Source organism: Maylandia zebra, linkage group LG3, assembly GCF_041146795.1.
Source record: "Maylandia zebra isolate NMK-2024a linkage group LG3, Mzebra_GT3a, whole genome shotgun sequence".
NCBI lineage: Eukaryota > Metazoa > Chordata > Actinopteri > Cichliformes > Cichlidae > Maylandia > Maylandia zebra.
In genome coordinates, this window is record NC_135169.1 from 21,393,280 (window position 1) to 21,415,245 (window position 21,966).

At 39.9% G+C, this 21,966-nt stretch overlaps 1 protein-coding gene across 1 annotated transcript; it reads right to left on the minus strand.

The window, feature by feature from the left end:
- Positions 1-5,165: 5,165 nt before the first annotated feature.
- Positions 5,166-8,532, minus strand: LOC143416689 (uncharacterized). Its single transcript, XM_076882159.1, has 4 exons — positions 8,477-8,532; positions 8,048-8,181; positions 6,600-7,448; positions 5,166-5,988 (listed from the first exon to the last, which is right to left on the minus strand). Exons 2-4 carry the CDS (start codon positions 8,128-8,130, stop codon positions 5,166-5,168), a joined length of 1,755 nt encoding a protein of 584 aa, XP_076738274.1. The 5' UTR covers positions 8,131-8,181; positions 8,477-8,532.
- Between the last annotated feature and the right edge of the window lie 13,434 nt (positions 8,533-21,966).

Genomic DNA, 21,966 nt, shown 5'->3' on the forward strand with positions numbered 1-21,966 from the left:
ATGTGGGGCATAATGTGTGTTGGGCGGTGATCTGATCCGTGGCCTTTGGGGCATAACAGTGTTTTCATTTGATCAGCTTGAGGCAGCTGGTGACAAAATGTAGTCTTATCCAGGATATTGGTCACGTAGCCAAATACTACACCATAAATTACTATAACTACACTCAACAAAAATATAAACGCAACACCTTTGTTACTGCTCCTATTCCCCATGGGATGGACGTAGAGACCTAAAATTCATTCCAGATACACAATATAACCATCCCTCCCAAACAGTGGTCACAAATCAGTCCAAATGTGTGGTAGTGGGCACATCTGCTATATTGAGATAATCCATCCCACCTCACAGGTGTGCCACATCAGGATGCTGATCTGACATCATGAGTAGTGCACAGGTGTACCTCAGACTGCCCACAACAAAAGGCCACCCTGGAATGTGCAGTTTTTTGCGCTATTGGGGGTCTGGGGACCCAGAACCGGTCAGTATCTGGTGTGACCACCATTTGCCTCATGCAGTGCAACACATCGTCGCATGGAGTCTATCAGATTGTCAATTGTGGCCTGTGGAATGTTGGTCCACTCCACTTCAATGGCTGTGCGAGGTTGTTGGATATTCGTGGGAACTGGTATACGCTGTCGTATACGCCGGTCAAGCACATCCCGAACATGCTCAATGGGTGACATGTCCGGTGAGTATGCTGGCCATGCAAGAACTGGGACATTCTCAGCTGCCATCTGCCCTGAACAATGTGAACCATGATTCATCCGTGAAGCGCACACCTCTCCAACGTGCCAGACGCCATCGAATGTGAGCATTTGCCCACACAAGTCTGTTACGGCGACGAGCTGGAGTCAGGTCAAGACCCCGATGAGGACGACGGGCATGCAGTTGAGCGTCCCTGAGACGGTTTCTGACAGTTTGTGCAGAAATTGTTTGGTTGTGCAAACCAATTGTTCCAGCAGCTGTCTGGGTGGCTGGTCTCAGACGATCTTGGAGGTGAACCTGCTGGATGTGGAGGTCCTGGGCTGGTGTGGTTACACGAGGTCTGCGGTTGTGAGGCCGGTTGGATGTGCTGCCATATTCTCTGAAACGCCTGTGGAGACGGCTTATGGTTGAGAAATGAACATTCAATGCACGGGCGACAGATCTGGTTGACATTCCTGCTGTCAGCATGCCAATTGCACGCTCCCTCATTGCTTGTGGCATCTGTGGCATTTTGCTGTGAGACAAAACTGCACATTCCAGGGTGGCCTTTTGTTGTGGGCAGTCTGAGGTACACCTGTGCACTACTCATGATGTCAGATCAGCATCCTGATGTGGCACACCTGTGAGGTGGGATGGATTATCTCAATATGGCAGATGTGCCCACTACCACACATTTGGACTGATTTGTGACCACTGTTTGGGAGGGATGGTTATATTGTGTATCTGGAATGAATTTTAGGTCTCTACGTCCATCCCATGGGGAATGGGAGCAGTAACAAAGGTGTTGCGTTTATATTTTTGTTGAGTGTACTTTATGCTGCACTGAAGCCACATTTCAACTTAGATAAGCATTTAGCAAACCACAAACTTTCTTAGCCATCAAGCTTAAACGTTACTCTTACCAATGGGTCTAAGGATGGCTAAAAGTAGGTGGCAAGGAGGGAGTCCACAATAGAGGTTTGCTTAAATAAAATATTATTAAATATAAATTAGATTTACTTATAAATTAAGCATTAATACATTAAACATAAATTAAGCATAAAAACCACTAATAGGTTAATGCCAGCTGGAGTGGAAGAGAGAGTGAATATTTTGGTCTGGAAGACAGATGAGCTGATGATGCCAGCCAATCATCAATAAGACCAGACAAGGACTTAACAATTGAAGTTGAACTGCATTAACCTGATTACCAAACATGATAATTACTGAGTTTCATTATGACTTTTGATTGTTTTATAATCATCATTTTAAAGCTTTTAAAGCAGTAAAATGAATACTTATGTTTCAACTGTTTTTTTAAATTTTCCAGCTTTGGGAAGTTAAAATGATAGATTTATAGTATAGTACACACTAAAAACTGCTGGGTTAAAAATAACCTAATTTGGACCCAGCGGACCCTGGCTGGTTTCAACTCAACAGGGTTGGGTTATTGGTTTGATCCAGCACACTGGGTTAGGCTAACTACCCAAAAATTGGGTTAATTGATTAGTGTTTAAAGTTAAGATTACAAAAAATTGTGTTGAAACTCAAAAGGGTTATATTACCATTCAGATTTGAGTTAAAACTAAATATTTGTTTCCCCTAAATTCAGCATATAAAAAAATGGGTTAAAGACAATTAAAGATAATGATAAAAATAAATATAACTACTTTTATTGCCACATTATACATAAAATATGTAGACAGTGAAATTCGTACAAAATATATCAAACAATGAAAGTATAATAGAAGCAAAACATTTATTTTATAAAGCAAAAGTATATTACTACAAATCAGTCTTGGGTTAGAACTACCGGGCTCTGTTTTAGAACAAATTACATGTAAAAACTTCAATCATTAAACCAGAGGTGATTTGGGATTTTTTAAGAAAGTTAACTTGGAAACCCAACAAAAGTTATTACTTATTATTTGATTATTTATCACAATTATTAATTATTAACGGATTTTAGTTCAATTATCTCAAGATAGTTAAAAACTCTCCTCCTCTCAGAATAGACCAAATACTCTAGATAAACAGATTTTAAAAATCACAAATGTAAATCAATAGAATAAAACAAAAAATTATTGAAAGCTTATCTGTATAAATATGTCTTCAGATTTAAAAAAAATAGTTAGTGGAGTCTATACAGTGGAAAGAAGGTTAAAGAAAATTATGCGATCTTTGTGCCACTGCCTGAAAAGCAGTAACCTCTGACCTTAAGAGATAAGATCTCCAGAAGAATGATTTTTGAGCAGTCAGCTCAGAGATGGTGAGCTTGACCATGTAGTGCCCTAAGAGTTAAAGCCAGGATATAAAAGCAAAACCTAAATTTTACTGGCAACCAATGAAGAGAAGCCAAATCTGCAGCGTTTTGCACAGTCTAAAGTTACAAGTCTGCTACAATAGAAAGAAAATACAATCAAATACAAACTCAGGTCAGAAGATGCGATCATTCTGTGGGTTCATGATAGAAATGAAGGTAAATTGATGTAAATATTCCTTTATTGAATGAGAAAATCATGACATGTCATAACTCTCTTTGGTCTGATGGAAAAGATCTTAGAGCTGTAAATAGGACAGTTTTTAATGGGTCTAACAGGGCAGAGATGAGATGCTACAAAAACAACATACTTATAAAATATCATTTGATAAGGTCGATTAACTTACCTCTGAATATATGTGGCATATAAACATCTACAGCAGCAACAAACACAAATCTAGCAGTAATATTTATCCATTTATCCAACATAACTGAGAAAATGCTGACAGCAGTTACCTGGGCTGTCTGCTATTATTTGAAAAAAATAGTCCACCTCTACTGGATGCCAGCTGATTACCCTGAATATCCAAGTTGCTATGGCTATTGTTAAGAGGCCATGAGTGATACAGAGCAGTGTATGCTGATAGGATTCTCATCTTAGGGATGGCTGTTCCTTTTTTTTTGACATTCATGAAACTGGCTCAGTGTGGCGCTGGTTTCAATCATTATGCAGCTGCACTGTGTCAGGTTTCCTGGGTAGTTGAACCAGCGTTTTCAGTTTTGTCATGTTCAGCTTATTTTCCACATCCATGTTTTTCACTTCCAGTTTTCTGTGCCAGCCTGTCTACCAGTGTATTATGTTCCAGTTCATTCCATGCATCATTAGTTAGACTAAGTTCAGCCGTGTACTCACCTGTTTCCAATTGACGTCATCATTCAGCCTGTGTATTTAAGTTCCTCAGGTTCACCAGTTCATTGTCGTGTCATTGATGTTGTCACTGCTGTCTATTCCTCGTGTTTGCCTTCCAGTTCAGCCAGCCAGCCAGCCAGCCAGCCATCTATCTTCCCTGTTCTGTTCATCCTGCCATTGCAATAAACACCCTTAATCATCACTAGTCCAGCGTTTGGGTCTCCTCTACTCCACATCCACACAGCAACTCCTGACACACTGTTTATTAAGCTGAGGACGCCTGCAGTCAGCTGAGGCTGAAGAAGTCACTTCAAGCAGGGAAAGTTTCTCACACTGAAAATGCTGCATCCAGATGAACAGAGTCAACTTTCTTGGATAAAGATGAAAGTAAAAATATAAAAAAAAAACATGACAGAGTGTATCTGTAATAGTACAGGCATGATGGACATTCAGTTTGTTTATTTCTGATGACCTCTGTGTTTTGATTATAATCTCTGAAATTCATTGAGAAGCAGATGACTCGATGCTCTGCAGATAAAGTGCTCTTTGATTGAAGTTTAATTTCTGCTTCATTTTCTCAGGTCATTTATTTTAATCATTCCTCCTGGTTGAAACTCACTTCCACCTGTTAGCTCCTGAAAGAGCAGTGGATTTTATCACATGTGACTCTGCTTCAGTCACATCCCAGCAATGAGTTAAAGTCATTATGTTTTAATTTCAATTAATATAAAAAGTCAAGAAAGTACAAATAATGCAAGAATCCAAAATGTAGTTTGATTTCATCATAAAAAAATAGATACATTAAGGTGTTTAAATTACACAGAGAGGCAGAGTTTACACACTGTGTGTCTTTGTCTGCTGAGCTGTTTGCAGGTTTACCTCCATGTCAGTGTGGAGCTAAACTAGACAATAAAGTGCTGTGTACTCTTTTCTGTCAGGATAAAGTATAAGACAGTCTGTACACTGAAGTCCAGCCTGAGCTCTGAGGAAAAGCAGCAACAACACAAACAGCTTAAAGTGCACAAAAATCTGGAGACTGATTCATGTAATAATTAAATAAATTCCCCTAGGGATCAATAAAGTATTCGATTCTGATTCATGTAGGCTTCATTAAAGAAGTGAAACTGGCTGATAGACTGAAGGCTACTTTGAACTATTGGAAGCATCTGTGATTGTAATTAAACTCAAACATATGTTCAACATGAGTCCTGTGTGGGTTTCTTTTTTCAATCTAACAATGAAACTGTTTTTGTGGTTTAAAGTTTCAAAACATTTAACACAGAAAAGACCATAAGATGTGGACGACTGCATCTAACTAAACAGACTCTTAAAACGATCCAACCAGTTCACATTGAATGCATCTGGTGAACATGTCATCACAGTGTTGTCTTCAGTGCAGCAGTACTGCTCCTGCAGATACTTCCTGTCAGATTTCTGTCCTGTAGACTGATCACTCAGACAGGTATCAAGGTGAACGGTGGCTTTAAACCTGGAAGAGAGGAGCACCAGGGACAGAGCCAAGCAGACGACAGAGAACGGGACACTTTCTCTCTCTCCTGGGACGATGAACGGGATGACGATGCGGTTTCTTCCTGGTGGGCCATATTTTGTTGAGAGAGAATTAAATCTTTCCCACATACCATCATCTTCCTTCAGAGGGCTCACAATGATATTTGGGATCATGCGTCCTCCAGCTTTCTTCAGTGAGTTCCAGTAGTTTGGCAGGTTCAGGGGTTGATATTTGTCAAGAGGAATCTTGTCGCCTTTTTCTTTTCTACGGTAAAAAACTCTGTGCTGTGGCCTCATTTTCCCTGTTGCAATGCCATAGGTTACATCAGGTGTGGTGCCACAGTTCCAGGGAGAGTACAGGACCAGGTCGGTGATGGTGGGCAGAGGCAGCAAACACTTGGCTGGGATCATGGAGTCTGTGGTTGATCCATGTGACACAAAGATTATGTCAACAGTGTCATCATGGTTCTTCTTTTCTTCCTCATCAATTTTACTTTTCAGGAAATCAAAGATGTCTGAGAGTTTTCTGAAGGTGCCAGACTCTGAATTTTCTCTCAGCCACTGCAGGACAGTTTCATCTTTGCAGTTTTCTGTTGCAAGGTTTATTAATCTTTTCAGCATTTCCCTTTTAGAAAAACAAACAAACAGACACACACACAGACACAAATTAGTGAGTGCAGACATCTTTGACTGGATCACTGTGAGACTAAAGAAAACTGAACCTTTAAGTGTCTGAGTGAGGTCATAACTGATGCCAACTGTTTAGTTCTGTTGTGATATTTTAATCATAAAATACTTCCTACCATCCTGTGATAGACACCATGTCCAGCCTGTCATTATAGACTTCTAATCACTACATTGAACTTCTGCAGTCAACCATGGCTAATAGACCTGCGGAAGCTCAGCATGGAGCTAAACTAGACATTAAAGTGCAAAACAATCTGGAGGCTGGTTCATGTAGGCTTCATTAAAGAAGTGAAACTGGCTGATAGACAGCAGACACCTTTAAACTACTGGAAGCTTCTGCAATTGTAATTAAACCCAAACATATGTTCTAATACGAGTTCGGTGTGACTTTCTTTTTAAATCTGACCTCAACAACAAAAAAAAACAACAACAAATAAAACAATTGCTTTTATAGTTTGATGTTTCCGGAAAAGCTTTTTAAAAACAGACACAGAAAAGATGATAAGATGTGGATGGAGTGCATTAAATAGACTTTTAAAATAATCCCACCAGTTCACATCGAATGCATCTGGTGAACATGTCATCCCAGTGTTGTCTTCAGTGCAGCAGTACTGCTCCTGCAGATACTTCCTGTCAGATTCCCGTCCTGTAGACTTATCACTCAGACAGGCATCAAGGTGCACGGTGGCTTTAAACCTGGAAGAGAGGAGCACAAGGGACAGAGCCAAGCAGACGACAGAGAACGGGACACTTTCACTCTCTCCTGGGACGATGAACGGGATGACGATGTGGTTTCTTCCTGGTGGACCATATTTTGTTGAGAGAGACTTAAATCTTTCCCACACACCGTCATGTGGCTGCAGAGGGCTAACACTGATATTTGGGATCATGTGTCCTCCAACTTTCTTCAGTGAGTTCCAGTAGTTTGGCAGGTTCGGGGGTTGCTGTTTGTAAACAACAGTTACACTATGGAAAAAAAACGGCAGTGGAAGATCACGGTAAAAAATCCTGTGCTCTGGCCTCATTTTTCCTGTTGCAATGCCATAGGTCACTTCAGGTGTGGTGGCACAGTTCCAGGGAGAGTACAGGACCAGGTCAGTGATGGTGGGCAGAGGCAGCAAACACTTGGCTGGGATCATGGAGTCTGTGATTGATCCATGTGCCACAAAGATTATGTCAACAGTGTCATCATGGTTCTTCTTTTCTTCCTCATCAATTTTACTTTTCAGGAAATCAAAGATGTCTGAGAGTTTTCTGAAGGTGCCAGACTCTGAATTTTCTCTCAGCCACTGCAGGACAGTTTCATCTTTGCAGTTTTCTGTTGCAAGGTTTATTAATCTTTTCCTTTCAGCAGAGCTCCTGGGACTTTCAGGGCGACATGCAGCAGCCAGCCTTTTCCTTTTATAAAACAACAAAAAAAATAAATCTTTTTTTTAGCAAGTGCAGAAAGCTTTGACTGGATCACTGTGATACTAAAGAGAGTGAGGTCATATATGAGCACACATATGCAGATCTGTTGTGATATTTTTAATCATAAAAGTTTTCTGCCACCCTGTGACAGACAGCATGTCCAGCCTGTCACTACAGAGTTTGACTTTAGCTGAGTTTCACTTCTAATCACTACATTAAACTTCTGCAGTGAACCACAGATAAAATACCTGCAGGTTCATCTTAACTCTACATACTATTAACAGAAGATTTGCTATAATTATAACAAACTCTGTGAGGAAGGATTTCATGTAAAAAATAAAATAGAGGCAGGTATGACCTCAGGTTTATCACTCAGCTCTCTTTCTGCTTTTTCTTTTAAAACTGGATTCATGTTCATTTGATTTCTGTCACAGCTTCAAATCTCCACCACCCCATAATGTTCAAAAAGCCCCATTCAAAAAGTGGATTTAGACACAATTAATTTAAATAGTTTTCTTCATTGTACAGTGACTGAAATGTGAAAATCTTTATTATCTTCCAAATAAATTTGTTCGTGAGAGACTCACAGAATTTCTGCTTGCATTTCCATCGCCTCTAAAAAAGCCATGGCTCTCAGAGCCATGATGAGTTCGAGTTCGTCTTTGTCCATATTCAGTCGATAATCAGCTCAGGAACACAAAGCAGCTCCTCCTCCTGCAACCTGAAGAAGAACCAAAGTCAAGTGTAGCTGTAGCACAGTGATATTATTCTGTTTTAAAGACCTTCAAAGTGAACAAAGACACGTCCACTCAGATTTACACTGTTTCTATTATTTTGTCCACCTGATTTTTGAGCTTGTTAAACTGAAGCCTTCATAACGTCTGCTGATCAATAATCCAACTATGATATAAAGTATGTACAGAGTGGATCACATAGATCACCAATGAAAGCAGCAATAATAATCACCACACATGAAGACGTTAAACTTTCAGTCTGAATCAGACTGTTTGCCTTACCTGCTTTGGAGAGCACAAGTGAGTGTGTGAAGGAGTCTGATCATGTGAGGTGTTCAGCGATCTTTATGTAGCCTGAATCAAGATCACAGGCAAATAAAAACACGAAAGTGAAAGCACAGACACCAGGGTAATCCCCGTTATTTACACAAAGAAAACGAAAGAAAAAAAAATCTTAAAGTAAAATTCACTGCGTCATGTGGATTATTTATATTATCAGTAGTTTTTGTTTTTAACAGACATTCTCACTCTATGAAAGTAAACAAATTAAGGTTCCAGCAGCAGCTCTGTGAGGCTCATTCATACCAACCTGTGAAGGCAGAGATACAAACACAGTAGAGGTTGTTCATTTTCTAGGTTTTTGCTAGTTTAGCTCTTTGGGGTCTTGAAATCATGGTACATGTTTCCACTTCTTCATAAAAGATAAGACACAGAATTCAATCTCTTCCTCGTGTCAGCTCTGTAAGCAGGAGTCTACCTCACAGTCACAACTACATTCAGCGAAATGTGAACATACAGGGAGTCATTTTAAAATTATAATAATTCACATCAACCACTGACACCAGATTAATACATAAATCTGAAATAAATCTATTTTCACACAGTTTGTCTTTGTGAGGATTTACTTTACCTTTGGAAACAGATCGGACAACAACACAGAGCACAGCAGCAGTCTGCCTGGTTTTAGACCAAGAAGAATAACAAGAGTCATTTATGGACACAAGTTAAGTTGAACAAGTTGAACAATTGGAGACAGAATATGATGATATGAACCTTTTTAATTCATTAAGGTCATCTTGACACAGAGAATTAGAAGAATCTTAAAACTGTCCATCACACACCTGAAAGGAGACTTTAAACCTCTTATCAGCTGATTTTACAGCAGTGACAGAGTGTTTACACAACAGATGAGAGTTCCTGTAAACCAGCTGATTTACTCTCAGCAGTTCAGCTTACGTGTAGCCTCTCAGAAACTGTCATGTCTGTGGGTGTTGGCGAACTTTCCCTCTCGGAGCAGCGGCCCGCCTCTGGAAGCTTCCCCTCCATCGCGACTCCCATGGATCTCCCCTCCAGTGCTCTCCCTTGTGAAATAAACAAGACAAACCCTGCTGTTCATATCACACAATACCAACAACAAGCTGGCGCTACATTACTAACTCTACTCTCCTCCACTTCACACATCCTGCCCTGTGCCGTTCTATTCAATATTTTCATTTCACTCTTTACAACTTTCACTGTTTTTGTCCTTTATGCAGCTGCAGTGTTTATAAGGCTGAGGAAGTCACTTCAAGGAGGAAGAATTTTCACACTGAAAATGCTGCATCCAGATGAAGAGAGTCAACTTTGTTGGATAAAGAGGAAAATTAAAATATATATTTAAAAACAACGTGACTGAGTGTATCTGTAAAGGTACGCACATAATGGACATTCAGTTTGTCTATTTCTTATTACCTTTGTGTTTTGTATATAATCTCTAAATGTCACTGAGAAACAGATGAGTCGATGCTTCTGGTGATAAAGTGCTCATTGATTTAATGTAATTTAATTTAAGTTTAATTTCTGCTTCATTTTCAAAGTTCATTCATTTTCATAATGCCTGCTGATTGAAACTCACTTCCACCTGTGAGCTCCACAAAGAGCAGTGGATTTTATCACATGTGACTCTGCTTCAGTCACATCCCAGCAATGAATTAAAGTCATTATGTTTTAAACTACATTGATATAAAAAGTCAAGAAAGTACAAATAATACAAGAATCCAAAATGTAGTTTGATTTCATCATAAATAAAATAGATGAATACAGGTGATATCTTTAAATTACACAGAGAGATTTACCTCCATGTCAGTGTGGAGCTAAATTAGACAAAGTGCTGTGTACTCTTTTCTGTCAGGATAAAGTATAAGACAGTCTGTACACTGAAGTCCAGCGTGAGCTCTGAGGAAAAGCAGCAACAACACAAACAGCTTAAAGTGCACAAAAATCTGGAGGCTGGTTCATGTAGGCTTCATTAAAGAAGTGAAACTGGCTGATAGACTGAAAAGACGATAAGATGTGGATGAGTGCATCTAATTAAAAACAGACTTCTAAAACGCTACAACCAGTTCACATTGAATGCATCTGGTGAGCAGGTCATCACAGTGTTGTCTTCAGTGCAGCAGTACTGCTCCTGCAGATACTTCCTGTCAGATTTCTGTCCTGTAGACTTATCACTCAGACAGGTATCAAGGTGAACGGTGGCTTTAAACCTGGAAGAGAGGAGCACCAGTGACAGAGCCAAGCAGACGACAGAGAACGGGACACTTTCACTCTCTCCTGGGAGGATGAACGGGATGACGATGCGGTTTCCTGGTAGACCATATTTTGTTGAGAGAGACTTAAATCTTTGCCATGCACCATCATTTGGCCGCAGAGGTCTAACAGTTATGTTTGGGATCTTGCGTCCTCCCACTTTCTTCAGTGAGTTCCAGTAGTCTGGCAGGTTCAGGGGTTGATAATTGTGAACAACATGGTAGTGAAAGTCTTCGGTGAAAAATTGCGCTGTGGCCTCATTTTTCCTGTTGCAATGTCATAGGTTACATCAGGTGTGGTGCCACAGTTCCAGGGAGAGTACAGGACCAGGTCAGTGATGGTGGGCAGAGGCAGCAAACAGCTGGCTGGGATCATGGAGTCTCTGATTGCTCCATGTTTGGGGTCTTGAAATCCTGGTCCATGTTTCCACTTCTTTATAAAAGATAAGACACAGAATTTGATCTCCTCCTCTGTAAGTGTTACCACTGTAAGCAGGAGTCTACCTCACAGTCATAACTGCATTCAAGGAGATGTGAACATGCAGGGAGTCATTTTAAAATATAATAATTTATTTCAGTTCTCTGTTTAAGAACAATGTTCCTCAAAGTCCCAGTGGAGATGATCTGAGGACCACACGATCTCTCAACTCCACAAGGTTAGAGGCCTGTTTCCAGGACGATCAGGCACCACCGTGTCGATTGCAGACATCAGCCAAAGGATCCCACTTTACTGACACCAGATGGTTACACAAATCTGAAATAAATCCATTTTCACACAAACAGGTTTTCTTTGTGAGGATTTACTTTACCTTTACAAACAGGTCAAACAATACAGGGAGTGCAGAATTATTAGGCAAGTTGTATTTTTGAGGAATAATTTTATTATTGAACAACAACCATGTTCTCAATGAACCCAAAAAACTCATTAATATCAAAGCTGAATGTTTATGGAAGTAGTTTTTAGTTTGTTTTTAGTTTTAGCTATTTTAGGGGGATATCTGTGTGTGCAGGTGACTATTACTGTGCATAATTATTAGGCAACATAACAAAAAACTAATATATACCCATTTCAATTATTTATTTTTACCAGCGAAACCAATATAACATCTCCACATTCACAAATATACATTTCTGACATTCAAAAACAAAACAAAAACAAATCAGCGACCAATATAGCCACCTTTCTTTGCAAGGACACTCAAAAGCCTGCCATCCATGGATTCTGTCAGTGTTTTGATCTGTTCACCATCAACATTGCGTGCAGCAGCAACCACAGCCTCCCAGACACTGTTCAGAGAGGTGTACTGTTTTCCCTCCTTGTAAATCTCACATTTGATGATGGACCACAGGTTCTCAATGGGGTTCAGATCAGGTGAACAAGGTGGCCATGTCATTAGTTTTTCTTCTTTTATACCCTTTCTTGCCAGCCACGCTGTGGAGTACTTGGACGCGTGTGAGGGAGCATTGTCCTGCATGGAAATCATGTTTTTCTTGAAGGATGCAGACTTCTTCCTGTACCACTGCTTGAAGAAGGTGTCTTCCAGAAACTGGCAGTAGGACTGGGAGTTGAGCTTGACTCCATCCTCAACCCGAAAAGGCCCCACAAGCTCATCTTTGATGATACCAGCCCAAACCAGTACTCCACCTCCACCTTGCTGGTGTCTGAGTGGGACTGGAGCTCCCTGCCCTTTACCAATCCAGCCACAGGCCCATCCATCTGGCCCATCAAGACTCACTCTCATTTCATCAGTCCATAAAACCTTAGAAAAACCAGTCTTGAGATATTTCTTGGTCCAGTCTTGACGTTTCAGCTTGTGCGTCTTGTTCAGTGGTGGTCGTCTTTCAGCCTTTCTTACCTTGGCCATGTCTCTGAGTATTGCACACCTTGTGCTTTTGGGCACTCCAGTGATGTTGCAGCTCTGAAATATGGCCAAACTGGTGGCAAGTGGCATCTTGGCAGCTGCACGCTTGACTTTTCTCAGTTCATGGGCAGTTATTTTGCGCCTTGGTTTTTCCACACGCTTCTTGCGACCCTGTTGACTATTTTGAATGAAACGCTTGATTGTTCGATGATCACGCTTCAGAAGCTTTGCAATTTTGAGACTGCTGCATCCCTCTGCAAGATATCTCACTATTTTTGACTTTTCTGAGCCTGTCAAGTCCTTCTTTTGACCCATTTTGCCAAAGGAAAGGAAGTTGCCTAATAATTATGCACACCTGATATAGGGTGTTGATGTCATTAGACCACACCCCTTCTCATTACAGAGATGCACATCACCTAATATGCTTAATTGGTAGTAGGCTCTCGAGCCTATACAGCTTGGAGTAAGACAACATGCATGAAGAGGATGATGTGGACAAAATACTCATTTGCCTAATAATTCTGCACTCCCTGTATTACCGAGCACAGCAGCAGTCTGCCTACAAGAATAATTTTTAGACACAAGTTATTTACCCACCATGGTCACAGAACACAGACCATCAAACTTGTACAGCAACATTTGGTATATGTGAACGATTACATGGAGACAGAATATGACATTATGGAACTTTTGAATTCATTAAGATCATCCTGACACAGAGAAGTAGAAGAATCTTAAATCTTCCATCACACACCTGGCAGGAGACTTACAGCAGTGACGGTGTGTTTACACAACAGCTGAGAGTTCCTGTAAACCAGCTGATTTACTGTCAGCTGTTCAGCTCACATGTAGAGCTCTGAGACACAGTGTGCTGGTTCTGCTTCTTCTAATTTTCTAACCACTCTCTTGTGACATTTTGCAGTGATCTGTGGCTAAAAGAGTTCCTGCTGCAGAAACCTCGAAACCTAATAAAACCCCAAAGTGTTGATGAAAGCAACTTAAACACACAGTCATACAGAACTTGTAATACTATACTTTTCCTCTCACACACACTCACACTCTGCTGGTTTGTCTACATCATCTGTGTTTTATTCTGTGTTTAACCTCTTTACCTTTTTTTAATATTATAGTGTAACCACAGCAGACCTGACGACATGTACATGCTTTGCAGCAGACTTTACACACACGGTTGCTGTACAAACACAGTTGGTAAATGGCCTGTATTTGTATAGCGCTTTACATATCCAGTCACACACACACTGGTGATGGCAGCTACATTGTATCTACAGCCACCCTGGGGCGCACTGACAGAGGTGAGGCTGCCGGACACTGGCACCACCAGGCCCTCTGACCACCACCAGTAGGCAACGGGTGAAGTGTCTTGCCCAAGGACAAAAAGACCGAGACTGTCCAAGCCGGGGCTCAAACCGGCAAACTTCCAATTACAAGGCGAACTCCCAACTCTTGAGTAACGATCGCCCCGAGTTGGCTGCCGCTCCACAGCTCACAGCCTGACACACACCATCCACAATCACAACAGTTGGCGACGTGTGATTGCAGATGCCCCTCAGATGTGTCGGCCTCCCCTGCAGCGGCACCGCAGACCACACCCCGCCACATTTTGTCTTCTACTGTTCACTCAGTTGCTTTGCTGCCACTTATCCATGTTTTGATGGGTTAGTTTTCTGCACTGTATTGGTTTAAAGTAAAGAATAATGTGTGACTGGTGCACAGTGGCTGTGGCTTAATGCTCAGAGGTAGCTTACAGCAAGTAAAGCAGAGATTAATGCGATTTTTAGCTGACGATTCTTAGATCCATTCGCTGATTTTCCCTTTCATACCAACTTTATACCATCTAGTATAAAGACAGTGTACTCTCAGAGAGTGGAAGTATGTCTGGACAACTCATGAAACATCTCTTTACATCTTGTTGAATTCAGTTGTGTAGAGCAACTGAATTCAACAGCAGGTCAGCAGGTCACATCCTGTACATGATGCATAATCTGTGCAACTTCATTAGCTTTGTTAATCAAATAGTCAGATGGTTGTTGGGATGATATTTCTCCTCTCCTTTCATAAATGATGAATAAATATATTCACTGCTAAAGGAGGTAATAAATGAAGGACTGAAGTTCGTTTCCTAAATACCTAGAGCATTCGTACATGTCACCATACAGACGCTTCCAGGTTTAACATGGCCCTGCATTGTAATCAGTTGGGTTCATTAAAGATGAACTCTCTTCAGTTATTAACTTAAACTGTCTCTACGCGGGGGAGACATTTACCACAAAGACCGCACGAAGACTATGAGAGTGAACACGTTCATGAGTACTGAACTGAGTCTGACTTTGTAAAGTTGTAGAGACACTATGGTGACATGATTATACTGTTTTTATTCCCTTTTTCTCTGGAGAATGTGTTCCTGCTCTGTTTCATTCACTGTTTAGTTTTGTTTCACTTGTTGTTTACTTTCACTTTGCTAGCTGATTGTTTACATTCAGGTAAAGATTGTCATGAAACTATGATAAGTTAGGAGTCACACTGGTCACAGTTAGCACTAAAAGTACATACAAGTACCTGCACTAAAGTGTGTTTCTGTAAAATACCAGCAGCTTTGATCTAACAGTAGTGTTTGAACCATCTGACATGAGTTGAAGATCACTGGATAGAAATAAAAGCTTTGTGATGAAATAAAAATAACAGCAAAATGATCAATCTGCCTATATATCGATATACACATCTATACACAAATTTGTAACTGAGTTTTACGTTATGGTCTAAAGTGCATCAATAAGTCCTGCAGACTACAGTTTCCCATAAATCATCTGATTTACATCACTGTTTATCTTTTTCTGATTTATTGTTATTGTAAACATTCATACACACCTGTGTGTTACAACCAGTCAGGACACAGGAACACAAACCATTTTCTTCCTCTTTCATCTTTGTTTTATTACTTTCATTCTATTCAACATTTTCATTTTATTCTCAAACAAATATTCACTGTTTTTGTCCTTTGAAACAACTAAGAGATGCATGCTCAATAATCCAGGTAAGCAAATCTCAGAAAGTTGATTCTGTTCATCTGATGGTTAATATGCAAGCTGCTATGACTATTGATGAGAGACCATGAGCTATACACAGCAGTGTAAGCTGATGGGATTCTCATCTTAGGGATGTCCACTCCCATTTTTCACATTTATAAAACTGGCTCAGTGTGGTGCTGGTTTCAATCACTATGCAGCTGCAGTGTTTATAAGGATGAAGAAGTCACTTCAAGGAGGGAAAGTTTCTCACACTGAAAATGCTGCAACCACATGAACAGAGTCAACTTTGTTGGATAGAGAGGAAAATGAATATATATATTTAAAAAACATGAGCGTGTATCTGTAAAGGTACACACATAATGGACATTCAGTTTGTCTATTTCTTATTACCTTTGTGTTTTGTATATAATCTCTAAATGTCACTGAGAAGCAGATGAGTCGATGCTTCTGGTGATAAAGTGCTCATTGATTTAATGTAATTTAATTTAAGTTTAATTTCTGCTTCATTTTCAAAGTTCATTCATTTTCATAATGCCTGCTGATTGAAACTCACTTCCACCTGTGAGCTCCACAAAGAGCAGTGGATTTTATCACATGTGACTCTGCTTCAGTCACATCCCAGCAATGAATTAAAGTCATTATGTTTTAATTTAAATTAATATAAAAAGTCAAGAAAGTACAAACGATACAAGAATCCAAAATGTAGTTTGATTTCATCATAAAAAAATAGATAAATACAGGTGATATCTTTAAATTACACAGAGAGATTTACCTCCATGTCAGTGTGGAGCTAAATTAGACAATAAAGTGCTGTGTACTCTTTTCTGTCAGCATAAAGTATAAGACAGTCTGTACACTGAAGTCCAGCCTGAGCTCTGAGGAAAAGCGGCAACAACACAAACAGCTTAAAGTGCACAAAAATCTGGAGACTGGTTCATGTAATAATTAAATAAATTCCCCTAGGGATCAATAAAGTATTCTGATTCTGATTCATGTAGGCTTCATTAAAGAAGTGAAACTGGCTGATAGACTGAAGGCTACTTTGAACTACTGGAAGCATCTGTGATTGTAATTAAATCAAACATATGTTCTAACATGAGTCCTGTGTGGGTTTCTTTTTACATCTGAGCTCCACAGATAAAAACAATAAAATGGTTTCATGTTTCTGGACCAGTTTTTAAGAAACTGACACAGAAAAGACGATAAGATGTGGATGAGTGCATCTAATTAAAAAGACTCTTAAAATAATCCCACCAGTTCACACTGAATGCATCTGGTGAACATGTCATCACAGTGTTGTCTTCAGTGCAGTGGTACTGCTCCTGCAGATACTTCCTGTCAGATTTCTGTCCTGTAGACGCATCACTGAGACAGGCATTAAAGTGAACGGTGGCTTTAAACCTGGAAGAGAGGAGCACCAAGGACAGAGCCAAGGCAACGACAGAGAACGGGACACTTTCTCTCTCTCCTGGGAGGATGAACGGGATGACGATGCGGTTTCGTCCTGGTGGACCATATTTTGATGAGAGAGACTTAAATCTTTCCCACACACCGTCATGTGGCTGCAGAGGTCTAACGATGATGTTTGGGATCATGCGTCCTTCAGCTTTCTTCAGTGAGTTCCAGCAGTTTGGCAGGTTCAGGGGTTGATGTTTGTCAAAAAGAATTCTACTGTGGAGAAAAAACGGTAGTGAACGGTAAAAAACTCTGTGCTGTGGCCTCATTTTCCCTGTTGCAATGCCATAGGTTACATCAGGTGTGGTGGCACAGTTCCAGGGAGAGTACAGGACAAGGTCGGTGATGGTGGGCAGAGGCAGCAAACACTTGGCTGGGATCGTGGAGTCTGTGATTGATCCATGTGCCACAAAGATTATGTCAACAGTGTCGCTGTGGTTCTTCTTTTCTTCCTCATCAATTTTACTTTTCAGAAAATCAAACATGTCTGAGAGTTTTCTGAAGGTGCCAGACTCTGAATTTTCTCTCAGCCACTGCAGGACAGTTTTGTCTTTGCAGTTTTCTATTGCAAGTTTTATTAATCTTTTCCTTTCAGCAGAGCTCCTGGGACTTTCAGGGCGACATGCAGCATTCCTATTTGCCCTTTTATTAGAAAAGAACAAAGAACGAAGATTAGCAAGTGCAGACAGCTTTGACTGGATCAGTGTGATACTAAAGAAAACTGAACCTTTAAGTGTCTGAGTGAGGTCATAAATGGTCCCAAGCATTTAGTTCTTTTGTGATATTTTTAATCATAAAAATGTTTCCTACCAAGCTGTGACAGACATGTCCAGCCTGTCACTATAGACTTTGATGTTAGTGTCCATGTTAAATGCTGATTCTGCATTTTCACAGTTACACTCTCAATCACCCTGTGATGTTAGCTCCACTTAAAAAGTGGATTCATACATTTAATTTTAAAAAAATATTTGGGGGGGTTTGCGCAGTGACTGAAACATGAAACACGTTTATTTTTTAAATCAATTTGTTCTTCAGAGACTCACAGAATTTCTGCTTGTTTTTCCATCGCCTCTAAAAAAGCCTCCATGAGTCTGAGAGCCAGGAAGAGTTCGAGTTCGTCTTTGTCCATATTCAGTTGATAATCAGCTCAGGAACACAAAGCAGCTCCTCCTCCTGCGACCTGAAGAACAACCATAAGTCAAGTGTAGCTGTAGCTCAGTGATATTATTCTGTTTTAAAGATCTTCAAAGTGAACAAAGACACGCCCACTCAGATTTACACTGTTTCTATTATTTTGTCCACCTGATTTTTGAGTTTAGCTGAATGACAGAAAACCTCTGTGAACAATTGAATGTCACCAGCTTGTTAAACTTTCAGCCTTCATAAAGTCTGCTGATCAATAATCAAACTATGATATAAAGTATGTACAGAGTGGATCACATAGATCACCAATGAAAGCAGCAACAACAATCACCACACATGAAGACGTTAAACTTTCAGTCTGAATCAGACTGTTCATGATTATCTGAAGAATTAAAGGTGAAGTGCAGTAAAATATTCAGTGTAACTATTTCTGAAGTAACTGAATGAAGCAGACTAGAAATCTGTCACTGAAGTAAAAATCTACTTTACCTTACCTGCTTTGGAGAGCACAGGTGAGTGTGTGAAGAAAATATAAGTATGTGCTGTCTTCATCTATGAGCTTAATGGAGTCTGAATCATCGGTCATGATCACAGGCAAATAAAAACATGGTAAAAGTGAAACCACAGATACCAGGCTAATCCCGGGGATTTACACAAAGGAAACGAAAGAAAAAAAACTTAAAGTAAAATTTACTGCTTAATCAGAGTTCTCAATATTATTAATAGCTTTTGTTTTTAGCAGGCATTCTCACTCTCTGAAAGTAAGTAATTAAAGTTTCAGCTAATTTAGCAAATAACAAAAGCCTAAGTGTTGATGAAAATACCTTAAAGTTCACACATATTTATGCAGAACTTTAATTACTACACTTTTCCTCTCACACACAATCACACTCTGCTGGTTTGTCTACAACATATGTTTTGCTTTCACTTTCTTTTGCATTCTTTGTTTAACCTTTATCATATTTATCTAATATTATAGTTTTGTCTTCCTTTGTACAATGACTTGCTTTGCTGCCAGCAGACTTATCCATGTTTGTGACTGTTGTTTTCTGATATTTCTAAAGTGAAGTTTATTTATAAAGATAAAAAGGGTTAAAAAAGCTTAAAAATGTCGGTGAGCAGTAAATAAAAAAGGGTTAAACACACAGTATTGCTCTCGAACAGCTCCTCTTATTGGAGTGGGGAATAACAACTACCCTCCCTCTTCTTCCTGCCCTTAAACACAGATTTTTAGCACAGGCACCATACTGAGGACAGGTGGAAGAGAAAACATGGAAATGAGATTTTTTTGTAGTGGATCAAAAAGTAAACACCTTGCAGCTCAGGTTAACTGCAGAAAATCAAAGGTGAAAGAATAGAGGCAGAAAATAGGTTTTAGTTCATTAATATCACAAGTTTTGAGTTGAAAGTTCACCAAGAACCTCTTGTTCCTGATGTTTATTGGTCCTATACTATATCTCCGGTATGTGTCCATCCCTACTGTATACAAGGTTCTAGTGTCTTTTACCAACCAATGAAACCAGTTGAAAATTGAGGACCTTCAAAGTGCAGGAAAGTCTGGGGTGCAGTGAGGCTGGACTGACTTGCTGACAAGAGGCATGATGATGGTGAGTGTGATTTCTCTTCTGAGTAGTTGACTGTGAAGAATCTGTGGAAACTAACCACAGATCTGCAATCAGGACAGCAGGACCAGGTGAAGAAAAACCCTGGAGCGCTCCAACTGATCCAGCAAATGGTTGCATCTGCTGGATTCATTATCTGGTTGCATTGTTGTGTCATGTAGCGGAGTGTGTTGAAATGAGGACCCAAATGCTCTGATGTCAAGAGGCAGAATTTACTACACCAGAAATATTCTCACCATTCACTGACAGAACCATGTGGACAATGTATTACCTCTGGAGTTACAGTCACAAATGCCATTTAAAACTTTACAGTGCAAAACAGAAGCCTTGCCTTAATCATCTGGGGTGTGTGTCACACAAACATGTATTGTGGTCACAAGAACCAGTTTACTGGATTTATTTTGAAACAACTGGAAACCTTGAGATTTAATACAAAAACAAAAAGGAACATCCAGATTGTTATATCTGGATGTTATATCTGGATATGACTGCTCTTGGCAATGTCATGGGGTGTACTGAAGTGCATGAATGAATGTATATTAACAACTGAAATTAAGTTAACCAGATGAAGCATGAAATGTCTTGCTCTTGTTTTCTTACTGTCTGCAATGACATACATTTAAGAATCATGCTGAAGAATCACCACCTATTGTTCTTTGTGTTTTCCAAACCATCCCAACTTTTTCTGCTTTGGGGTTGTATATGTAATCATAGTAAATGACACATGCTTGACTACAGACCAGTTTTGATTGAAACATCTGGCACAACTTGGCCCATGTTTTAAGATTCTCTGCATTCATTTGTGTGAACAGATGGCTGAAAAAAATTCAAATATTGAGGTACGACAGATGTATATTAACAAATGAAATGACATTTTGGTTATCTTTTATGCATAACAGAAAACCTTAAAATAATGTGGTTCAAACCTCAAAACATCAGGAATGTTCAACAGATATGGTTCCCTCGTACAAACTGTTTCTCTTATCGATTTTTTGGTCTTCCAGTCATTCTGATAGAAGTTCATCTTGGCTTCATCTTTTCAAGACTTTATTTTCAGTGCTGTGCAGGCTATCCTTCTTGTTCCTGAGCGTAGCCAGTGGTTTGCATCTGGTTGTAAACTCTTGAGAGGAGATATGTCTGTGAAGGTTCTCAGTCATCAAGACCTCGTAGTCTAAGGAGTTTGGGAAGAAAAGCATCTGGACTTCTTTAAGTTGCTTGAAGACGTTTCACCTCTCATTTGAGAAGCTTCTTCAGCTCTACGGTCAAATGGTGGAGAGTCCCAGGCTAAGTCCTCACTAATGCGTTTTTGCTTTGCTGACTTAAAATGCAGCGTTTACACTAGCCCGGATAGATTTGAATATGGCGTTTTCATTTGAAAATGCTCAGCGTCCACACTATCGTTTTCAGTCATTTTCACAGAGTTGTGCGCCCACATTGAAACGGCCAAAAGCGCTTACATTACAGTACTGTGCATGCGTGAAACACAAGAAGATTCGGCCTGCCTCATTTCTGTCTGCCACTTATTTACCTTTCGGCTCTTTGAAACGTTGCGGCAAAATGTCGAGGAAAAGCAAGAGTTTTTTAAATGGACTAACAATGAGAAGGAGTTGTTGCAAAAGTAGCAAAAGCGAGTGAGAGTTAAAGAATTTGAAGAAAAGCTATCTGGAGCATGTACAGACTGATATTAATCTTTAATAGGGCTGTCAAAACTGAGAGCAAACAAAACAACTGCTGCATAATGCCCTCCGCTATCTTAGTTTAATTGGTCACATGACTGCATCACATGATTAACATGCGTCATCGTTTTAGAAAGTCTCGGTTTTCGCTGTCCACACTGCAACGCAAACACACCGTCTTCAAATGTATGCGTTTTGGAAACTATATGTTTTTCCTTGGAGAAAACGTTGTCTCAGTGTGGACAGGAAGCCAAAACGGAGAGAAAACAATGCGTTTTTAAACAAAAACACATTAGTGTGGATGTAGCCTAGAGCAGCTCTCAGGCTGCTGGTTTATTTGTTGTTCTTGGATATTTAAAAGTAGAGTGGGAGGAGGAGCCTTCACCACCTCTTCTGTGGA

What these genes read in the sequence shown, in the direction of transcription:
- LOC143416689 (XM_076882159.1), bottom strand. Translation starts at nt 8,130, where the DNA reads ATGGACAAAGACGAACTCGAACTCATCATGGCTCTGAGAGCCATGGCT. An exon ending in GAAATGCAAGCAGAAATTCT is followed by an intron (nt 7,449 to 8,047) that starts GTGAGTCTCTCA and finishes GTTTTATAAAAG; the next exon opens with GAAAAGGCTGGCTGCTGCAT. An exon ending in GATGCATTCGATGTGAACTG is followed by an intron (nt 5,989 to 6,599) that starts GTGGGATTATTT and finishes TTTTTCTAAAAG; the next exon opens with GGAAATGCTGAAAAGATTAA.